The sequence below is a fragment of the Phacochoerus africanus genome, chromosome 14 (assembly GCF_016906955.1).
Source record: "Phacochoerus africanus isolate WHEZ1 chromosome 14, ROS_Pafr_v1, whole genome shotgun sequence".
Taxonomy (NCBI): domain Eukaryota; kingdom Metazoa; phylum Chordata; class Mammalia; order Artiodactyla; family Suidae; genus Phacochoerus; species Phacochoerus africanus.
This window is the reverse complement of record NC_062557.1, coordinates 55,598,610-55,621,196: the sequence shown is the minus strand read 5'-3', so window position 1 is coordinate 55,621,196 and position 22,587 is coordinate 55,598,610. Positions and strand designations below refer to the sequence as shown.

Below are 22,587 nucleotides of genomic sequence, written 5' to 3'. Positions count from 1 at the left end.
CAGGGATTGAACCTGCACTGTCACAGACACTATGTTGGGTTCTTAACCCACTGAACCACAAAGGGAACTGCAGGAAAAATGTTTTTTTTTTTTTTAAGATTTAAGTGATTTAAGATTATTTTCAGCTCTAAATATTACACTGATCTATGTGCAGAATGCTCTGAAGGAAGTCACAACAATGCTGGAAACTGTGAGCGATGGCAGTGCCGTTGGAGAAGGTGAAAGGTACTCTGCGGGATGAATCAGGTCTGAGATGTCCACTGCAGATGCTGGCGAGGGAGCGCAGGGTCTGGAAGAACTGTCGGCGCCCCATGTTCACTGGAGTGTTCTTTATAAGCCAAGGTGTAGCAACAACCTAGGTGTCTCTCAGTGGATGAGTGGACAAAGAGAATGTGATACACACACATAGGACTATTATTCAGCCATAAAAAGAAGGAAATCCTGCTGTTTTTGACAACACGGATCAGCCTGGAGGGCATTATATTAAGTGGAATATGTCAAAGAAAGACAAATATTATACGATCTGTTAGGTGGACTCCAAAAAAACAAAACAAAACAAAACAAAAACCCCAAACCTAGAGAAACAGCAAGTGGATTGGTGGTTGCCAGGGATGGGGGTGTGGGGCGGGTGGAGGAGACAGGTGCAGGCGGTCCTAGGGTACAAACTCCCAGTTATTAGGTGAGTAATGTAACGGACAGCTGGCTGACCATGGTGAGCAATACTGTTTGTGTACTTGAAAGCTGCTAAGAGAGTAGATCTTAAAAGTTCCCAACACACACACACACACACGTAATTATATGAGATGAGGGAAGTGTTTACTCATCTTGCTGTGGTCATCATTTTGCAATATATAAGTATTTCAAATCATCATGCTGTACACCTTAAACTTACACAATGTTATATATCAATACACTGACAATGTTACCTGTCAGTTTTCTCTCCATAAACCTGGAAATATAAAAAATAAAGACAGCAGCAATAATCCGTCACTCAGGGCCAGCCCTTGTGTGGAACGGAGGTTTCCAACTGCACCTGGCAGACTGGTCTCGCTGACTGCTGGGGCTGACGTGGGCATTTCCCCTCTCCCTTGGTACCTTGTTGTCATCCATGACAGTGTTCAGAGACTCAATCCACATTGGATCTATGTCACCATCCAGTACAATCCACTTGGGCCCATCGTGGGTGATGTTGGCAAGCTCCCGCATGACAGAAGAGAACAAACCTAGAGGAACATGGATATCTTATTTCCCAAGTCACCATCAGTTCTCTTCCTCTTAACAGAGCCCTTATCTATTAGCAACAGCCCTCGGAAGATGTAAACAGGAGAGGCAGGTCAGAACTGGCCATGTACCTTCCTCTACCAAAAATCTGACTGTGCTCAAGCTGCGGTTCTCTCTGTGCTCCGGTTCTTCTTTTGCTGAGAACAGCAACAACAGCAGAACAAGAAGAAAACCTGATACTACGAGCTTTTTAAGTAGCAAGCAACCCAGTGGATCATGTGGACAGGCAACTGCAACATGATGGAGTGACATAAAACCTTTTCAGGTGAGCTTTTCAGCCTCTGAAACTGCAGCCCAGGAAAATCTAGCCAAATGCAGGCTTTGAGAGAAGGCCCAGTGTGATTCTAGGTGGCGTTACATTAAATTTATATCTTAATTTGGACAAAATTGATTTTCATAATACAAAGCTTTCCCAATCAATAGTATGGTGTATATTTCATTTACTCAAATATTGTTATATATTCCTTAATTAGTTTTTTATAGCATTTTCAGTTTATCTCTTCAGCTAAATGTATTCCTAAACATTTCAGTTTTTATTGTTATTGTGAATGGGTTTACAATGTTTCTTCAATTTCTGTGGAATAGCAAAGTGTCCCAGTCATACGTATGTCATAAATATCTTTTTTCTTTTCATGCTTTTCATAATGCATGTTCTTATTAATTCTAGTGACTTTTCAATAGCATCTTTTGAGTTTTTAGGCATAAAGATGTATAATCACCAAAATAATAATTTTCTCCTTTCCTCCAATTTACATAATGTATTCCATTTTCTTGTCATACTGCATTTTCTAGAATCTCACCAAGCAAAGCTGAATAATAATATTGGTAAAAGGTCTCCGTGGCTTATTCTTGATTTTAGTGGAAATAGCTTTAGTTTCTCATCATTCAGAATGTTCTCTTTTTTCTTTTGGCTTTTTATTTTTTATTTATTTATTTATTTATTTTGTCTTTTTGCCATTTTCTTGGGCCGCTCTCATGGCATATGGAGGTTCCCAGGCTAGGGGTTGAATCGGAGCTGTAGCCACTGGCCTACGCCAGAGCCACAGCAATGCTGGATCCGAGCCGCGTCTGCAACCTACACCACAGCTCACGGCAACGCCGGATCGTTAACCCACTGAGCAAGGGCAGGGACTGAACCCGCAACCTCATGGTTCCTAGTCGGGTTCGTTAACCACTGCGCCACGACGGGAACTCCTCTTTTGGCTTTTTAGATAAAGAGTATTTATTTTACTTAATAGGATTTCTTTCTATTCCAATTTTACTTCGAATTTTAAAAATTAGGAATGGCCACTGAGTTTTTAAGCATCTATTGATTTAATTATGTTATCCTTTAATTTGTTCATTCTTTATGTTAATACTTAAAAATAATTAATCTATACTTAAATACCTGAAACAGATGCTACGTGGTCAGAATATATTATTCTTTTGAGATACTGATGGATTTTAGTTGCTGATATACTATTTAGAATTTCTAAATCTACAGTAATAAATGAAATTGTGCTATTGTTTTTGGTTCTTCACAAAGGTTGATATCAAGATTATTTTGGCTTCATAAAATGAATTGAGGTATCCTTTTATTATTTTGGATTTTTTAAAATATTCATTTAAAAATTTTCCTTTGCATAGTTTATTCCTTTCTATTTCTGATTGAGTGAATTTCGTTAATATTACATTTTGCTAGGTGATCATCTATTTCTTCTAGTTTTTCAAATATATGTTATCTAATTGTGTCTCTTCTATTTTAATCTTATCTATACTATTATATCTTCTTTCTAATTCCTTTCTTTCTTTTTTTTTTTTTTTGTCTTTTTGCCTTTTCCAGGGCTGCTCCTGCGGTATATGGAGGTTCTCAGATCAGGGGTCGAATCAGAGCTGTAGCTGCCAGCCTACGCCAGAGCCACAGCAATGCTGGATCCGAGCCGCGTCTGCAACCCACACCACAGCTCACGGCAATGCCGGATCCTTAACCCACTGAGCAAGGCTAGGGGCCAAACCTGCAACCTCATGGTTCCTAGTCGGATTTGTTAACCACTGCGCCATGACGGGAACTCCTCTAATTCCTAATCTTATATACTTTTATTCCTTTTTCCCTCATTACTCATGTTCATGATGGACTTATTGGCCCTCACAAAGAACCATATTTATATTTATTTATCCTTCCTCTGATATATTTTTTTGTTCCTTCCCATTAATTTCAGGTTTTATCTTTATTAGTTTCTTCCCAGTTTCTTCAGGTTTACTTTATTACTCTTGGAATGATTACTTAGGAAGGATACTGACTTCCCTCATTTCTAGCCTACCTTCTGTAAATAGAGTTTTTCCATATTGGCTTTAGATGTGTCCCAGAGTTCTGTATGAAGTGTTCTTCTTTATATTGCTTCCAAGAGGGGTTGCAAATTAATTCTCCCTTTAATCCAAGGGCTAAGTGAGTGTTTTTTGATTGAAAATTGTAAAATTACTTTTGGTCATTTTCTTGTTATTTGTTTCCTTTTTTTTTTTTTGGTCTTTTTGTCTTTTTAGGGCTGCCCCCACAGCACATGGAGGTTCCCAGACTAGGGGTCTAATCGGAGCTACAGCTGCACCACAGCTACAGCAACACCAGATCTGAGCCCAGTCTGCGACCTACACCACAGATCATGGCAACGCAGGATCCTTGACTTGCTGAGCGAGGCCAGGGATTGAACCCGTGACCTCATGGTTCCTAGTCGGATTTGTTAACCACTGAGCCACGATGGGAACTCCTCTTGTTATTTGTTTCTAATTCTATTGCATTATTATCTGACAATGAGGCCTGAAAATTGATACTTCTGAATTCACTACAATTTTTTCTGTGCCTGATTAAACTTTAAATTTTTGGAAATGTTCCATGAACCTACCAAGAAAGGACTATTTTTTTATTTACAGGACATAAAGTTCATTATCTCTATGTTACACTGAGTTTGATGATGCGGTTCCCAGTTCTTCTATGTCTATATTTATTTTTCTGTCTACTGGATCATTCCAATTTTGAAAAAACTGTATGATATAATCCACTGTATTTCTATTTTTATTAAATTCTCTTAAAATTTTGTAAAAAGTTATGCACTGTTTACTTGGATGTTCTCTTGTTTAATGAATACAGCTGTATGACTATTATAAATCATCAATTTCTCCATATTTAATGTGTGTATTTAATAAAACTTTAAAGTTCCAACACCATTTAAAGTTTGAATTATATTATGTAGGCTTAAATTTAATATGGAATAAGAAGTGCTTGAGACTAGCTAAGAAATTATAGAAAAATACTGAGGAGGGATTTACCTCATCAGACACGAAAATGTTGTAAAATGATTATAACTAAGATAGAATAGCATTAGTGTAGGATTAGATAAATAGGTGAGTGGAACAGAGTGGAAAACCCAGAATCAGATTGTAATGCAATTGGCCACCCATATCCGTAAGTTCAAGCAGCCATGGATCAAAAATATTTGGAGGAGTTCTTGCTCTGCTCTGGCACAGTGGGTTAAGAATCCGATTGCAGGAGTTCCCGTCGTGGCGCAGTGGTTAACGAACCCGACTAGGAACCATGAGGTTGCGGGTTCGGTCCCTGCCCTTGCTCAGTGGGTTAACGATCCGGCGTTGCCGTGAGCTGTGGTGTAGGTTGCAGAGGCGGCTCGGATCCTGCGTTGCTGTGGCTCTGGCGTAGGCCAGTGGCTACAGCTCCGATTCAACCCCTAGCCTGGGAACCTCCATATGCCGAGGGAGCGGCCCAAGAAATAGCAACAACAACAACAACAAAAAAGACAAAAAAAAAAAAAAAGAATCCGATTGCAGTGGTTTGGGTCACCGAAGCCATGCAGGTTTGACCCCTGGCCCAGTGCAGGGGTTAAAGGATCTGACATTGCCTCAGCTGCGTCTCGGATTCAATCCCTGGCCCAGGAACTTCCATAAGCCGTGGGTGCAGTCATTAAAAAAAAAAAAAATTGGCGAAAAAACAATTCTAGAAAGTTTCAAAGAACAAAACATGAATTTGTTGCACACTAGCAACTATTTACATAGCATTTACATTGTATCTGCAGCTATTTACACAGCGTTTACCTCGTATTAGGTATAAGTAATCTAGAGGTGATTTAAAGTATACAGGAAGATGCTCTCAGGAGAATGCAAACACTAGGCCATTTTATATGAGGTCTTGAGCTTCCATGGATTTTGGTATCTGCGTGAGTCCTAGAACCAGTTCCCCAAGGATACCAAGGGACAACTGCCTATAGGACAAGTCGGAATTTAAATTCACAAGGAAAGAACTATTTACTTAGTAAATGGTGCTATCACATTCAATTATCCATCTGGAAGGAAATAAAGTTGATTCTCTATCTTGCTTCACACTAAGGCCCCAAATAAATTCTAGATGGATAAAAAAATGTTTATATGAAAAGCATCTTTAGGACCAAATTTATGGTACTATATCTATAGCTTAGAGTTAGAAAGAGTTATAAACTAAACAGGAATCCCAGATGCTAAAAAGACTAGGCCAGACATAATTTCCTTTTTAGAAAGTGCATAGTAAATATGCCAGGAAGTGTCTTTAGACAAATGGCAGACAGCAAAAAACTATCAGTGGTACATATAACAGATAGAGGGTTAAGGTCTTTGAGAAATATATATATATATATGTATATACACACACGCACTCTTACAAACTGATAAGAAAATAACGAGGAATAAAATTACAAAAGAGCAATTACTGAGACCAGTAAGAAGGATAATAGGCTAAGCCTCATTAAGAGCAAAATAAAAATTAGAAAGGCTGCTCGTTAAATCTCATTGTTCTAGGCCTCTGATGGAAGGCCCTAAATTAGAGGAATCCAGGCAGTTTGACCCTGACATGGTCAGACATTGGGATATTAGGAGGGAGCTGAGATTTCATCATTCCAGAAGCCACATGGGTTTGAGAAGGAGGTCCCATCAGAGTACAGAGTTTTCCCCATTTTAAAATTCCTGTTCTCTCCCAGGGACAGGAGACCCCACCCAAAACCTACCAGTGAGTTTTGATTCTTTGAGGGTGATGCTGAGGTCAGCACCGACTGAGCATGGGTTTGGCGCCATCTGAATGGGTGTGGAAGGACCCTTGGTTCTAGGGCCCTCCTGAGATGAGTCTTGCGTAGCCGCTGCCCCAAGACTCCTGGGGCAGTGCTGATGAAAAGCGCCCTCTGTGGGATGCTGGATCTCACTGCTCCTTTGGGAACCCGTGGTGGGCTTCCACACCCGACCCTCGACTTAGACCCTCTGCCAGGCAATGTAGGGACTCCATGACTTGCGTTTCAGAATCATAAAACTACATCTGAAAATGCCTGCCCTGCTTTATATCTTTAAGGGGCCCTCTATCAAGAGAACTGTCCCAAGGGCTGAGGTTCCCCTCCGAGCCAGAATCAGGTTTCCTTTCTACAACTCTTTTCATCTCCTTCTCCCCCACAGGCAGATCAGCTCAGCATCCCCTCCTCTGCATTTACCCCAGTGTGTTCACATCTGCCCAAGGGCAGTGGGATCCAGTTCTTACCATCCTTCCATTCTCGTGTGGCCGGATTGATGATGCCAAAGAGTTCATCATTGGTGACCGCTTTGGGGTTGAGGTCAGTCCAGACAGGGCGGCGTTTCATGATCTGGTAGGTTTTGTGCAAGGACCTCAGCACCTGCGACTTGCCGGTTCCCGCGCCGCCCACCACGAACACAGAGTGGCGCACCGCCAGGAGCTCCTCCAGCTGGACCACCTGGGGAGACTCGAAACTCAGCCAGAGAGACCAGCCTGTCACTCACCCACATCTCAGCTGCTCTTCTGTGAGCCAAGCTATGTTTGAATTGAGATCTGAAGTCAACATGGGAAGGGTTAATCCCCCCAAGATGTGATGGGGTCTTAAATGTAGGGGCAACATGATTCATTTATTCGCTTATTCATCATTCAGTCCTATAATCATTAGCCACAAGTATGTGCTAGAGAGGGTGCCTGGGAAGGGAGATTCAGAGGGGACCCTCCCGACCCCCATGGTCTCACAGTCTGATGGAGAAGCAAGTCATGCAGACAAATTATTACCATATAAGGTGATAACTGCTGTAGCGGATGTGTTTATTAAGTGCTATGTGAACACATAGGAAGAAACTATTGATTTTGTACAGATAAATGGAACACGAAAGTGTTCACAGAATACAGGACATTTGAACTGGGGCTTCAGGGATGAGTAGGAGTTTGCCAAGAAGATGAACAGGAAGGATATTCCAGGCAAAGACAACAGCCCAAATGGAAGCTTGTGGTGTGACAGACCATGACATGGTTGGCCAGATGGCTTGATGAGGCTGGAGTCAAGGAGTTCCTTGGGGACAATGGTCACACTGAAGTTATCATCGCTCTTGTTCTAGCCTCCCAGTTCACCGTTCTATACCCTTGCACACTTAATGGAATGAAAATCTGATCACTGCCATCACACTGTCCCTTCAGTGATTCTCTAGAGATTCGATGATGAAAACCCAAATCCGTACACTGGTTTACAAGGCCCTTTCATAGTCTGCCCTAAAGCAGCTTCCAGTTTTATCTCTTATCCCCCAACTCACACCTACAGGCTACCGAGTAGACAACTGCTTGGGGCTCTCTTGCTCTCTCTCTCTTTTTTTTTCTTTTGGTTTTTAGGGATGCACCAGCAGCATGCAGAAGTTCCCAGGATAGGGGTCAAATCAGTGTTATAGCCCACCAGCCTACACGACAGCCACAGCAATGCCAGATCCGAGCAGCATTTGTGAACTACACCACAGCTCACAGCAACACTAGATCCTCAACTCACTGAGCGAGGCCAGGGATTAAACCTATGTCCTCACGGTTACTAATTAGATTCGTTTTAGCTGAGCCACTATGGGGCTCTCGAGTGATACCTTTTCCCATGTCTGAGGCTTTCAACACACTGTGCCTTCTGTCCAGAAGTCATCCTCTCTCCTGCCTTCTTCGGGCCAGCCCCACACACCCCTTAGCCTGGGGTAGGTGTCTCATACCTACATCCTAGCACTTATCAATACTGCAATGGTTACTTTGCTGTTTGCCTGTTAGATTGTCAGCTCCTTGAAGACAGGTAGGACTGGGTTTTATTTCTCTCTTTCCAGGGTCCAGCAGAGATCTGGCTGATGAGCTATTTGCTGAAAACGTGAAGGATGACTAGAAAGGTTGGATGAGTCCTATCAGGACAAGTCTTCCAGGTCATGAGCTAAAACGTGTGATCTTTACGTGAGATCACGTTTCTTCACATCATAAGATCCTTACTGACTGAGGAAACGGAACTGAAGAGATGTACTGAAGTGCTGGCAGGAAAACGGGACAATAGAAAGTTTTTTCCCCCAAACATTTTATTTATTTCCACATTTTAAAAAGGAATGGGGGAGTTCCCTGGTGGCCTAGCCGTTAAAGATTAGGCAGAGTCACTGCTGTGGCTTGAGTTCGATCCCTGGCCCAGGAACTTCCACATGCCTTGAGTGTGGCCAAAAAAAGAGAAAAAAAGGAAAGAGATAATGGCTATTTGGGGAGCAAGATGATTAGCTTCCACTGTGGGAGGACAATGTAGGAGGTACTGAGTTTTGTTTTCCAAAGCATCAGTATTTTTCTCTTCTCTATCCTCTCAGGGGATTTAGACCTCAAAATCACCCAAAGGGAATTCTCAGCCCTGGCTCTTGTTTTCAACTTTCTGGGACTTTATGCAGGATCTTCCCAGATAAAAATGAGGACAGTGGTCAGGAGTGGTCTCTGAGGAGCTGACATTTCCGCTGAGATATGGATGAAAAGGAGTCACCATGGGAAGACCAGTGGTAGGCAGAGCCTTCCTGGTACGGTGACCTCGAGGACAAAAGCCTTCAGGTCAGCAGCAAGCACGGAGGACTCAAAGACCAGAAAAGACAGGAGGGGTGCAGCATAAGATGATATAAGAGAGGTGAGCAGGGGGCAGATCCGCAGATCCTTGGAACTTTATCCTAAGTACAGTAGAAATCATTTGGAGGATTCAGAGCAGGAAACTGACCTGAGGGCATTGTATTAAACACACACACAAACAAACAAAGGGGGAGGAGAAGGAGGAGGGGGAGGCAGCGGACCTGGCTCTGGCTTAGGAACAGAGACTGTATTTTATCCCTAGGCTTTTTGTTTGTTTGTTTGTCTGTTTTTGTGAATAACTACTGACTGATTCCTTGATACCAGAAACATTTAAAATTGCCTTCTAGTTCCATCAATCTCTTTTTGTTCTCTCCAACAGCTATACCGGGAGATAACTCACGTACCGTAAAATTCACTTTTTCCAGTGGCTTTTAGCATATTCCCAGGACGGTGCAACCATCACCACTCCTCATTTTAGAACATTTTCATCACCCCAGGAGGAAAAACGGAATCCGTCAGTAGCCACTCCCCACCCCCCACCACTACCTCAGCCCTGTGCAACCTCCGATACACATTCTGCCTCGATACATAAATTTAACTATTCTGGGCATTTCAGAAAAATAGACTCAAAGAATATGTGGCTTTTTGTGAATGCCTCTTTCACTTACAACATTTTCAAGGCTCGCCCATGCTGTATCACTTCCTCTTTAGAGCTGAATAAAATTCTGCGGCATCGGTAAATCGCATCTTGCTTGTCTATTTATCAACTGACGAGTGGGTTACTGCTGCTCTGACTGTTGTGAGCCCATCGGCTTTTGACAGGATCTCCGTAAGAGAAGGACATGCTTTACCGTTTTCCCTCCTTCACTCTCGCCTTCTTTCTCCATCTCCCGCCTTCTGCCAGACCCATTCTACCTTTATACGGCCAAGATGGCCGGTATTTACATTTGGTTCTGCACGTACATCTGGGCCTTTTCTATCTTCCATGAGTCCGAGAGCTGACCCATTTTTGTGACTGTAGATATTTTTCACTACAGAGGAGGGCGGCTGCCTGGGACACCGCTTGTCCTTTGTGGGACCAGGGTCATGGCGGAGAGGATGCTCTAAGTATCAACCTAAGGGCACACAGATACTCTCATACTCGCTGTATTGATCACTATCAGGTTCATACGTACTTTAAAAAAGTTTAGACCATGGCTTTTTTCCCTTGGTGCTTTTAATTGCTTTCCTTTTTCTTTGTTAAAAGAAAAAGACATATGCCTTCGTCCCCATACCTGAGGAAGTTCCACAGAACACATAAGAACTTTCACCTTGTTTGTCTATTCTTCCATCAAACATCTCTGTTTTTGAGGCCCTTTCTCTTAGAGACTATGGACTTCCCGGCTTGGTTCGGATTGACTGCTTTCTGGATCTGATGACAGCTGTAATTCCAGGACTTCTTTCACAGACTCTTGAATTTTTGAATCCCATGACATTTTGCTTATTTTTCATCCCCACCTTGCTATAATATGACCTCAAGTAACTTCAAGAGGGTGCATAAAAAATAGAATTTGCAACTCTGAAGATACTTTAAGTGACAATTTGGAACAGAAGTAGTTTGGAAATCATTTCCCCTCAGAACTCTGAAGGAATGGTCTCCTTTTCCTCTAGTATCTGATACTGCCGATGAGAGATTCCGATGTCATCCTGAAGAATTTCATTCCTTTCTTACCGTTATTTTTCTTTTCCTTGACCCTTGACTTCTGAAGCTTGAAGCTCCACCATGACATGTCCTTGTATAAATCCACTCTGTTCAGTACTGACTCTAGCCTGGACATACGTTTCTCCAGTCCTGCAAGGTCTTTCTTTCCAGAATCCCCACTGGCGACACGTTGTATAACTCAGACCAGTCCCCTATGGTCACCTTGACTCTTACACCTTCCGTCTTTGTGTGTGTGTGTTGTATTACACATATATCATATTTTGTGATACACATACACGTGCATACATACATTCATAGTTTCCCAAGGAAATCTGGGAGATTTCCTTGACTTTACCTTCCTACCCTAGCATTGAATTTTGTGTGTGATCAGTGATTCAAGTTTACATTTCAAAGAGCTCCTTACAATTCCCCAATGGCTCTTCCAATATTTTTTTATAGTGTCTCGTTCTTGCTTTATGGATCTCATTTTCTTTATTTTCTTTGAGGACACCAATTAGAACTTTCAGAATGGTCTCTTCTTCATTCCCACCGGAGTCAGTAGCTGCGTGTACATACGCACTTGGGTGTGGGTGTCTGTCCGTCTGTCTTTGTGGTGGACTCCAGTATCTGGTGAGCCTCGAGTTGAAATGAGGAGCCGTGCTGGGTTTCCTAAGAGGCCAGGAAGGGTGCTCTGCGGCTGCACACATGGGTCTCCTTCCAGGGAGGGAGGACTGGGAGGGAGCTCTGGGCTCCTCATCAGATCTTGGCCTTTGCCCTTCCTTCTACCTGTCACTTCCTGGGGAGTGACCAGGTGCTGGCTTCAGGCCGAGGGGCCCAAACAGCATGGATGAGCATCACACCCCTTGACAGTCATAGTCTCCCCATAAGAGTTGATTAAATTCTCTTAGACTTTTCTTTGGGGCTGCAGGTTACATGCCAGGCTGTGCATGGCCTATGGCCTGCATGCTTGGGAATTTGGGACTACAAGGGGGAGCCAAGCGGCACAGTGCCAGGGTAAACAGGCCTGCTGTTTCCAGCTCTCTTCCTCAGCCCTGCCTTCCTTCACTGTCTACTCCCGAGCCCAGAGCTTCTCCAGGGTTCTGCCTGGCAGACTGGCCACCTCCTGTCTCCTCTTCCCCTGAAGACCTTTCTAAGCATTCAGGCCTGCAGCTCCCTTCCTCTGCTTGATCTGTCAACCTGCATTCATCCTCTTTCTATCTTTCCAAAACTTTATTCTAATATCCCCGTCCCAGTTTTCACAATTCTCTGGGCTTATTCCTTTTTCTTAAACAAAATTGTGTATTACCACTTTTAAAAGATCTCAGGATGCTTTCTCAAACCAGAGCTTCCCCAGGAGTTTTTGATGAATTAACTTTCAGAAGTTCAAGTGGACGATACAAATGAAAAGTGAGTAGAAAACATCATCTGTTCCAAGAGCGTTTGTTTAACAGCGAGCATTTGTCTTATCTGAGGAGCAGAAAGTGGTTATAAACACAAGGGAGGAAAAAGAAGAAAACAGAATGTGGGCCAACGGACAAATAAAGAGAAAGAGTGAGTTTCTGTGCAGGAACAAAACATTACAGAAAATGGGGAAGGAGAGTTATAGGCCTCAGCAGACTCCAGAGAGGCCAGAAAGATGTGGGTTGTCCTGACTCTTAGATGTTGGTTCTGCTGCACAGCATCATGGGAGCCCCTGCGCTGGGGTGACGGTGTCCCATAGGATCAGAGCCTTGCCTCTGAAGCCCTCCATATCATGGTCCCATGTTGTCTTTTGAGTCCTACTGCCCACTCCTATCCCCCACCCCGATACCTTTTTTCTAGCAACACTGGACTTCTTGCTCAGCTTGTGCAATCTCTGCCTCCCCATCTACCCCTAGGCTGACCCTCTTCCGTCTATCGGGGTGGCCTTCCTGCCCATCTCTACCTTTAAAAAGTCTGCCTACTGAATTTTAGAGGAGAGAGGTTGGGAGTGGAGAGGGGCCTATGGGCAAAACCAATTGCAGCTGCAAAGGAGCAGGGGATGCTTTGCTTTCTTCTGTAAAATGTAACCTCAGAAATGACAGCAGACACCAGTTCTATTTCTGTGCAGCCAGGACTTAATCTCAACCAGTGCTAGTACTGTGTGCTGGAAGTGCCACCTGGAGGGAAGTAACCAGGCCCCAGCCTGTGAGTTCCTCGAGGGGGGAGCATTGTCTCTCCTGTGTGGCAGCTTAGAGGCGTACCCCAGAGAAGCAATGGGTGGCGTTCCAGTTTCTTCATCTGTAAAGCACCTCCTCTGTGGTGCTGGCCTCAGGGATTGTGGGGGATTGAATGTGATACAGAAAATAAAACCACTTTGGAGCCCTAAGGAGAGGTTCAGGAGATTCCGAAGGACATCACTGGACAGGAAAACAAGTTTTGTCCATGTCTCTGTACCTCTTTTCTGGCACCTGTCACATCCTGCTCCCAGGTATAGTGACTTGTGTGCAGGCACTTCTACTATAATAGCATTTATGCATCCTAAAAATGTTACCTTCTGCAAAACTGCTCAGCAAAAATAACAGATTTGTGGAAAAATGAGACTGGGGATGATCACTCAAAATGTACAGACTGCTATATCCAAAGCCCTAAAAACTCAACAGGGCATCTTAATCCCATAAAATACCAGTGCAGTTAAGTCCCTAGAGAGTTTGTACCCTGCCTCATGTCTGTTTATCCTCTGAAGCCTTAAATCTGGGAGCCTTGTGTATCTTATTCCGAGAGGTAGATTGTGGGGATATGAATTTCTAATAAAGACTATTTTAATCACGACTAAAGATCTGACACAGATGGAGTCTTCTTCATTAATCCACCATTTTAACACAGGAAGAAATGGCTTCACCCACTCTGAGCCTCCCCAGAAAACACAAACCACCATGGTTCCTACAGCCACGAAACTAGTAATATTTGCACTAAAGTTTCAGGTTCCTTTTAAAGTCTGTAGCTGTTGCTAAATGTATTTATTTTCTATGGCTACTGCAACGTATTACTGCAGACTCGATGGCTTAAAACGACACACATTCATCACACAGTTTAGATGGTCAAAATTCTAAAATGGTCTTACTGGGCTCCATCCAGGTGTTGAGAGCTGGTTCTTTCTGAAAGCTCCAGGAGGCATCAGTTTTCTTGCCTTTTCCAGCTTCTAGAGACTGTACACATTCCCTGGCTTGTGGCCCCTTCCTCCATCCTTGAAGTCGGCAATGGCTGGTTCGGTCTTTCCCCACGGGATCACTCTGACATTCTCCTGTCTTCCTTGTCCACTTAGAAAGACCGCTGTGATTCTATGGGGCCACCTGGATAAACCAGGACCATCTCCCCACCTCCCAGTGAGCCGATTAGTCAGCTCAACTCCATCTGTGACCTAGTCCCCCCCTTGCCACATAATATGACAGGTTCACAGATTCTGGGGATGAGGGCATGGATACCTTTGGTGGTGGGGAGGTAGGTATTATTCCATCTACCACCTTAAGGGTTTTCTTTTAACTGTATAAAGCTTGCCCCCGATCCTGTCAAAGCATTTAGAAGTTCAGATAAATACCTTTGAACCAACACAGCTTCAGGCCTGTATAGTCATGCATGAAGTAATTCACATGAAAGGGCTCTGTAACAGAGCCCGTGTCTAGTTCCTCCCGTGAGGACTGAACCCCCTGATGGCAGGGGCTCTGTCTGTCACTTGCATTCCCCACCACACTTTCCACACTGTGGCTGTCCCAGTAAAGAGCTGCTGAAACAAACTGAGTTATTACAGAGTCGATAAGCACCTGTACATCTAAAGCAACCCTTTGGATTGTGGATGAAGTGTGACCCATCGTCCAAGAAAAGAATTAGGAGACAAAGAAATCTTGGGAGGGAAAATCCCATGTACCTTGAGCATGAAGCTGTCCTCAGCCTGGAGCTTCAGCTCCACCACCGCCTTCCTAACCAAAGCTTCAAAGTTGAGGTCTCTCCTCCGAGGGACATCCAGGGCGGGAAAGAGGTCTCCGATCAGGCCCATGAACACTGGCATGTCATCGGTCACGATCTTGGGGATGTTGAAATCTCGCAGGGAGCGCATCAGGACCTGGTCCTCGGGCCGGTCAGGGTCTCCTCGCTTCAGGGAGCCAGCCACCACCAGCACCGACTTGATGGCCCTCAGGCCCCAGTCGTAGTGGTCCTAGGGGAAGGCGGCAGGGATGCACAACCCAGACATCACATCAGTACTAGGTCACTTTGAGGCCAAGGCAGAAGCAAAGGAAAGGACTAATGACATAGCGATTCTGGGATCCTACTTCCAGGTCTGGCATTAGTTACTTTTCTAGCTGTTAGGACAACAAAGCAGACACAGAGCATATGAGGGGTGTGTGTGTGTGTGTGCGGGGGGGAAGCTGGGGGGTCAGAGAGAACTACTTCCAAACCTACCTGGCTACTACTCGAACATTCAGAGGGTGAAAGGGTTATCAAGGAGGGAGGTGTGTTAGCTCTCAGAGATGGCTGGGGCTGAGCTTACATGCTCCATCTTGGAGGCCTTCAAAATCTCTGAGGAAAGGAGTTTGAAATAGAGTTTCCTAGGAGTTCCTGTTGTGGCTCAGTGGTTAACGAATTTGACTAGGAACCGTGAGGTTGCGGGTTCAATCCCCAGCCCCACCCAGTGGGTTGGAGATCCGGCATTGCCATGAGCTGTGGTGTAGGTCGAAGACGTGGCTTGGATCCCACGTTGCCGTGGCTGTGGTGTAGGCCAGCAAGTGCAGCTCCAATTGGACCCCTACCCTGGGAACCTCCATATGCCGCGGGAGCAGCCCTAGAAAAGGCAAAAAAAAAAGAAAAAAATCCACAATCCAATAGAGAGAGAGAGAGAGAGAGAGAGTTTCCTAAATCTTTTGTCAGAGGTGGAACCCCCTAGTCACAAGCTCTGAGAGTGGGCTCTGTGAGACTGTGGACCAGACTGCTGATACCAGGGCTCGAAGCACAGACTCTGAGCTCAGACAGACCTTGGTTCAAGTCCCAGCTCTGCCACTTGGTTCACAGCAGAGTGTTAATTAATTAGAGCTGTGATACATGCCTCCAAGGACAATGCAATGTGCAGGGTAGACAGGGGTATGGTGGCTATACCTGAAGCTGACTATACCCTCTCTTTGGGCCTGCGGGCATCCTTTCCCATCATCGAGCCATCCTTCTGGCTTCACTGCACTGCGTTCTTGGCTGTGTTTGACTGGATTCCACCCCCTTGGGTTCTTTGTTGGTACGGTTTCTTCAGGGAAGTCTGAGCCTTAGCTCAGGTACAGCCACCGTGCCCTATACCTGCATCCTACACGGAACTTAAAGACACCATTGGTGCAGGCACACATATGCTGGGAGGGCCACGTGCTGAAGCTGCGGAGGCCGACAGGAGACAGGGCCACACGTGGTCTTACGCAGAGGGTTATGAGGATGCTGGTTTTTATCCTACGGACAGTGGGCAGTGTCGTTAAATGACCCCTCCAGCTGGTGGCTAAAGAAGCGATGTGAAGGACGAGAGCAGAGGTGGAGAGTCTAGGAGAGAGGAAGTTCCAAGAGTGTCTGCAAGACATGGGTGCTTGGAACAAAGGCAGTAGAAAGAAAATGAAGGGTGTTTGAAACAGAATCCAAGGCGGAGAATGAACAGCAGCTGACTCATGGTTGGATGTGGGGCTGAGGAAGAAGAAGGGGTCAAAGATAACTCCTGGGGTTCCAGAATCAGCATGAGAGTGAGTGTTGTTCTGCTGAAGCCCTGAATGCCGGAGAAGTGGGCTTGGGGTGGGGCTGGCAGGATGATCAGCTTCAGATGCTGAGCTGGAGGTGCATTTTAAGACAGTCGGGGACCTGTGGCATAGATCACTGAATAGATAGACTTGAAGTTCTAAAGAGAGGTGTGGGATCGAGCTGGGAAAGTGAGTCCCTGGGCTGGAAGCCAATGGCGGTGGAAAACTTAGAGAGAGGATGCAGAACCAGGGCCCAGGAAGCGAGGAGAAAACAGAAGTGGGTTCTTTCAATATCCATCCTGGACAGACTTCACAGGACTGAGAGCGCCTATTCTAGCAGCAAAGATGACCCAAGTAAAAGATCGCCAAAGGGAAGAGAAACTCAGGGAGCACAGCCCAGGAAGCCTGACTGGCTGTCATTGACGCCAAGAACGTCTCCATCTAAGGCACAAACTTTGGGGGTTCTTATTCATGTTGTAAGGTCTCTTCAGCTGAGGGGACCTGCCTTGGGCAGAAGTCACATTAAGAACCAGCAACAGGGGGTTCCCGTCGTGGTGCAGTGGAAACAAATCCAACTAGGAGCCATGAGGTTGCGGGTTCAATCCCTGGCCTCGCTCAGTGGGTTAAGGATCCAGCGCTGTCGTGAGCTGTGGTGTAGGTCGCAGACTCGGTTCGGACCCTGTGTTGCTGTGGCTGTGGCTGTGGCCGGCGGCTACAGCTCCAATGTGACCCCTAGACTGGGAACCTCCATATGCCACACGAGTGCAGCCCAAAAAAGACAAAAAAAAAAAAAAGAACCAGCAGCAGTGGGCAGCGTGGGTCCCTTAACGTCTAAGGCTCTCCCAAGCCTGCCCCTCGTCTCAGGTTCCTTCAGGCAGAGACCATCCCCTCCACGGGTTTTCGCTGGCTTCTGCAATGTTTCTCATGCACACAGAGGATCTGTGAGGTCTTGCTAAGTATTCTATTAGTTCTGTGGCCACATGGTCTCCCCCCCCCAATCCTGGGCTAAGAAAAAGAACATGAAATCTTTCTTGTAGAGCTTGCAATATTGTTACGGGCACAGTGACTCTCTATGGGAAGGATCTAATGAACCCCTAATACAGCAGCCCCAGAACCCGGACAAGCTGGGGCAGGCACATGGGACTGGTCGCCCATGGAATATACCTGCTTGGAGAGGAGCTCCTTGCACAGTTGGTAAAGCGTGATGAATTTCCTGGCTAGTAATCGTGCTTCGATGAATCCTTCTGCCACCAGCATGATCTCACAGATCAACTCAAAGTCTGGAACGACCATTGCACAAGGCCTGTGGAAGGGAGACAGAGGGCCGAGACGGTTCCCAACCCCGTGGTGGAGGGGAGTTTGTAAGACAAGAGACAGGCTCAGATTGCGGATGGAGGCGTCTGTGAGTGCACAAACGGAGACCTTAGCAATTATTTCATTAAAGACTGCCAATGTTAAGACGAGTTAGCTAAGGGAGAGAATTCTCTTGCTCAAGGTCACAGCTGATGTTGGCAGATGGGGACAGAGTTGGGGCTACAACCCAAGTCGTGTACCTAGAGTTCAATGTGCTTTAACAAGGCACAGATTAGCAAAGCCTTAGTAATTAGTAGATTACAGATTGGTGATTGCTATAATAGATTAGGGGCTAAAATTGAGGAATTGAGTCTCTCTTGGTATCTACAAGAAAATAAGAATCTATTTCTCACCCTCAAAACTTGTCTCCTCCAAGTGTTGACATTTGGAGCTTATTCTACACTTACTTGCATACAAATGTCAATATTTGATGCTGAGGTCTGAAGTAGGTACCATTAATCCCACTTTGCCGCAAAATAGCAAATACGAGAACACAGAAGGGGATTTTTTTGTCTATTTATAAGGATTCACTGTGATATGTTTTCCTTTAGCTCTAGAAACATTTTATTTTAAAATGATTTACTTCTAATTTAAGGAGGTACACAATTAACTTATTAGGTATGTAATAGGAGCCTAAAGTTGTTAATTTCTTTAATTACATTTTCTCTACCCTGATATAAAACTTTCAAAAGTCTATCATTCAAGTACATTTTCCCTTTATATTATTTTACAGTGCATTCAGATTAAAGGAGAAAACAAATACTTAGATTCTCAAAATTATTTTGCAACCTGAAATAAGGTTCAATATATCTCCATACAACAGAATGCAATACAGCCAAGAAAAATAATGCTGTGGAAGAAAAACTATTTAGTGACATAGGAAAACATGCATTAGTGCAGGCAGAGTACTAAGCTATATAGAATCTGATCTCAAGTTTGAAAACAGAAATACTCTGCCCCCACATATTGGAAGGAACATGCCCAAAGGTCAGGTGCCTTTCTCTGGATAAAGAACTCAGGTGGGGAGGAGTCAGAATGCCTGGGTTCAAACTCTAGTTCTGCTGCTTACGAATCAGGTTATTAGCTAACCTTAGGAAGTAGGGTTACCTGGTCAATTTGCTAATTCTGTTTTCTCACAGTGCAAGGGAATTCTAATAGTAGCCACCTCCTAGGGTTTCTGTAAGAGTTCAATGTAAAAGTAGTTACTTGAATTTATTATTTTTACAGATGCTTTTCTATCCCCCCACAACTTTCTTCTATGGGTATATGTTCCCTTTATTTGTTTTTCCCCTTGACTTAGAGGGAAAATAGGGAGTTCCCTTCGTGGCTCAGCGGTTAATGAATGCTACCAGGATCCTTGAGGATGTGGGTTTGATCCATGGCCTTGCTCAGTGGGTTAAGGATCCGGCATTGCAGGGAGCTGTGGTATAGGTTGACGACATGGCTTGGATCCCACGTTGCTGTGGCTGTGGCGTAGGCTCACAGCTGTAGCTCCGATTTGACTCCTAGCCTGGGAACTTCCATATGCCTGAGTGTGGCCCTAAAAAGCAAAGCAAAACAAAACAAAACAAAGGGGGAAAAATACAAGAAATAATCCTTATCAGGGTGATTACCTCGGTCCAGTACTGCTCACAGCACAGGGGCTATTTAATAAATACTTTGTGTAAGCCAAGAGCGAACAATACAGCACTCTGGGCAGCAGGTCACACAGCCTGCTGGCATTCCGACAAGGGGACCTGCCTGAAGATGGAGATACCACCCAGTCCTAGGGCAGAGGAAAGTGAGGGACTGAGGGACACAGGGAGACTTCCAGTGGCTTTGTAGGCCTCCACGTCCCCAAAAGAGAGCACTGGGTCTCAGTCCAAAGATGAGACACACAGCTGCGTTGTTGCTCTCAAGGCCTCTGTCGGGTACCAGTTCAGTGGACAGAAAAGCAGAAGCCATGAAGCATCTTCCAGTTTTCTCTTTGTTGGGCTGACTTCTCTTTTCCAAAAAAAAAAAAGGGTGGAGACTCCAGCCCCTGCTAGGAAGTGCATTTGTGTTTTCTTATCACAATAAAGAAGATTTAAAAATATGGCAATGCCCACCGGTGGCAACAGTAAAATAAAAGAGGTGCTATCATGCATCACTCTTGTGAGTGTAATTCGTCACTACTCTTTGTAGAAAGCAATTTGGCAGAGCCTTAAAAATGCTTCTCCTTGTTAGCTCAGTGATTCCACTCCTGGGAAGCTAGCCAAAGAAAATAATCATGCATACGAAAAAATACTTATGTATATTATAGTATAATGTATATAAATTATATATACAAATACATACAAATTCATTTTAAATGTTGCATAAAACGATGCATAAATTTATGTTAAATGTTAGAAATAGTCTTAACATATAACCATGGGGAACTAGTTAATTACATTGCGGACCATGCTTGATAAAATAAAATGCAGTTATGAAATGAGATTCCTTAAGAATATCTAACAGAAGAAACTGTGATAGAATTATGATGCACCATGAAATGAAAAAAACGAAACAATACAAAACTGTGTGTAGACCACAAATGCATGACTTTATATGCCTATAAAAGAAGAACAGAACACAATTAAGCAAAAAATAATTTTACTGGTGATGGCATTAAACCTGGTTTTGTAAAATCTATTTTTTAATATGTTCCACATTTCTTTTAGTATACATGTCATGTGTTTTCAGTGGAGAAATAAAAGAAGCTTCTTTCTGGGGCCCTTGCACGGGACAGAGAAGATGCTCTCACCTGAACAGAGCCTTGAGGTTTTCCGGCAGCTCCGTGCGGCCAGCATAGCCTGGGTTCATGGTGATGAAGATGCCCACAGAAGGGTTCAGACTAATCTCTTCCCCGAGGAAGCTGAACTGCTGCTTCTTATCTCGAATTGCATCTTGGATGCTTTTTACCTGGTGAACGAGTCATCAGAAAATGCTCCAGAGGTGGGGTGGTAGCTAAGGCTGGGACCCTGTGGTCACACACAGCACAAACACTTGCTCTGGGGCCCCTTTCACAGAAGGACAGACCCGATGACTGCACCCTGGCCCTTTGCTGATGGGCACTGGGTGCCTGTCCTAAAGAAATCTAGCTGCCCACATTCCCATACCCATGCTTACCACACAGTGGCTAAGAGGTTGGGGGTGAACAGTGAAAAGCCCTCTGAGGGCTTGTCCCCTCTGCAGTATAGCCAAGGTGTACTAGCACTGGCCACTGTCACGAGAACCTTTACGTATTAGGTCATGTGATCCCCACCACGACCCTCTGAGGGGGGCTCTTTAGTGCCACCACCCCCATTTCTCCATGAAGAAATGGGAGCACCGAGAGGTAGAGTCATTCGCTGAGCCTTACACAGGTACTAAGTGCTGGTGTCTGCATTTGGATCCAGGCAGGTGGATTCTGGAGCCTGGGCTCTTGCCCTATACATGGAGAGAACACCAGGACCTATCCTGGGGCTTGTTCTAAGGATTAAATGAAAAAAAGTCCATAAGGAGTTTGGCACACAGACCACACTCAAAAGGAGCAGCCAGGGAGTTCCCGTTGTGGCTCAGTGGTTAACGAACCCAACTAGCATCCATGAGGACGTGGGTTTGATCTCTGGCTTTGTTCAGTGGGTTAAGGATCAGGCATTGCTGTGAGCTGTGGTGTAGGTCAAAGACATGGCTCAGATCCCATATTGCTGTGGCTGTGGTGTAGGCCAGCGGCTACAGCTCCAATTGGACCCCCTAGCCTGGGAACCTCGATATACCGTGTGTGCGGCCCTAAAAAGACCAAGGAAAAAAAAAAAAAAGAGCAGCCAACATGGAAACTGTTAATGTCACCACCACATCACTGCAGCAGGGTCCTCACCTGGGTTTAACCCCTCCTGTCTACTCCCAGGTCTGGGCTACACCTCTTGCACAGGTGACTCCTGTATGGATGGGGTGTATGGTGGGGAGTAAAGGAGTCACAGGCGCAAAGAGAGGCTGGGGCCAGATTCTCCAGGGGTTATCGTGCCTTTCTAAAGAGACCAGACTTTATCTTAAATGCGGCCTGAAGCTGGAGGGGATTTAAGCCGAAGCTTGACCTGGTCAGAAGTAGATTCTAGATTATTCTTACAGCAGTGGAAGGAGAGACAGAAATGCAATTCACCCATTTATTTTCACACCTGGTAGTCTGGAAAAGTGTGTATGAAAATGATCAGCAACAGAAAGAAGGAGGACAAAAGGGGCTCAATTGCTCAGCCAGGTCCCAGAATGTCTCTGAGTATTTCCATCCTCTCAGGGTTCTTGAGAGAAAAACCTGGAATCTGGAGCCAGCATGAAGTTTTGAATGAGTCCTGTGCATATCAGCTAAGCTCAGGGTCTTTAGAATAACTAAGGGTTCCAAGGAGACTGAGCTGTAGCGACGGGGGGGGGGGGGGGGGTGAAAGAGAAAGGGGGAGGGGGGAGGGAGGGAGCATCAGAGCTGGCACATGTATGAAAGAGAAAAAGATGGAGAGACAGCTGGACCAGATCCTTACTAGAGAGACAGACATACAGAGACGGAGACAGAGAGCCTGGAGGCAGCTGGACCACCTACAAGGGGGGCAAGGCTCCCTCCAGTGCCTCTGGAAGGGCAGTGTCTGCCAGGACGCATGGCGGTTCCACAATTGGGATTCAGCTCCTTTTCCAAAGTGAAGCTGTAATGA

At 45.0% G+C, this 22,587-nt stretch overlaps 1 protein-coding gene across 4 annotated transcripts in view; it reads right to left on the bottom strand.

Moving 5' to 3' along the window:
• The window catches only part of DNAH9 (dynein axonemal heavy chain 9), a 317,109-nt gene that overhangs the window by 171,535 nt on the left and 122,987 nt on the right, over positions 1–22,587 (bottom strand). For all 4 annotated transcript variants that reach the window (XM_047757317.1, XM_047757315.1, XM_047757318.1 and 1 more), the window contains exons 29-33: positions 20,673–20,830; positions 17,720–17,858; positions 14,725–15,012; positions 6,818–7,028; positions 1,096–1,223 (exon numbers count right to left, since the gene is read on the bottom strand). In XM_047757317.1, coding sequence (XP_047613273.1) covers positions 1,096–1,223; positions 6,818–7,028; positions 14,725–15,012; positions 17,720–17,858; positions 20,673–20,830 — 924 coding nt within the window. The remainder of the gene's footprint in view (positions 1–1,095; positions 1,224–6,817; positions 7,029–14,724; positions 15,013–17,719; positions 17,859–20,672; positions 20,831–22,587) is intronic.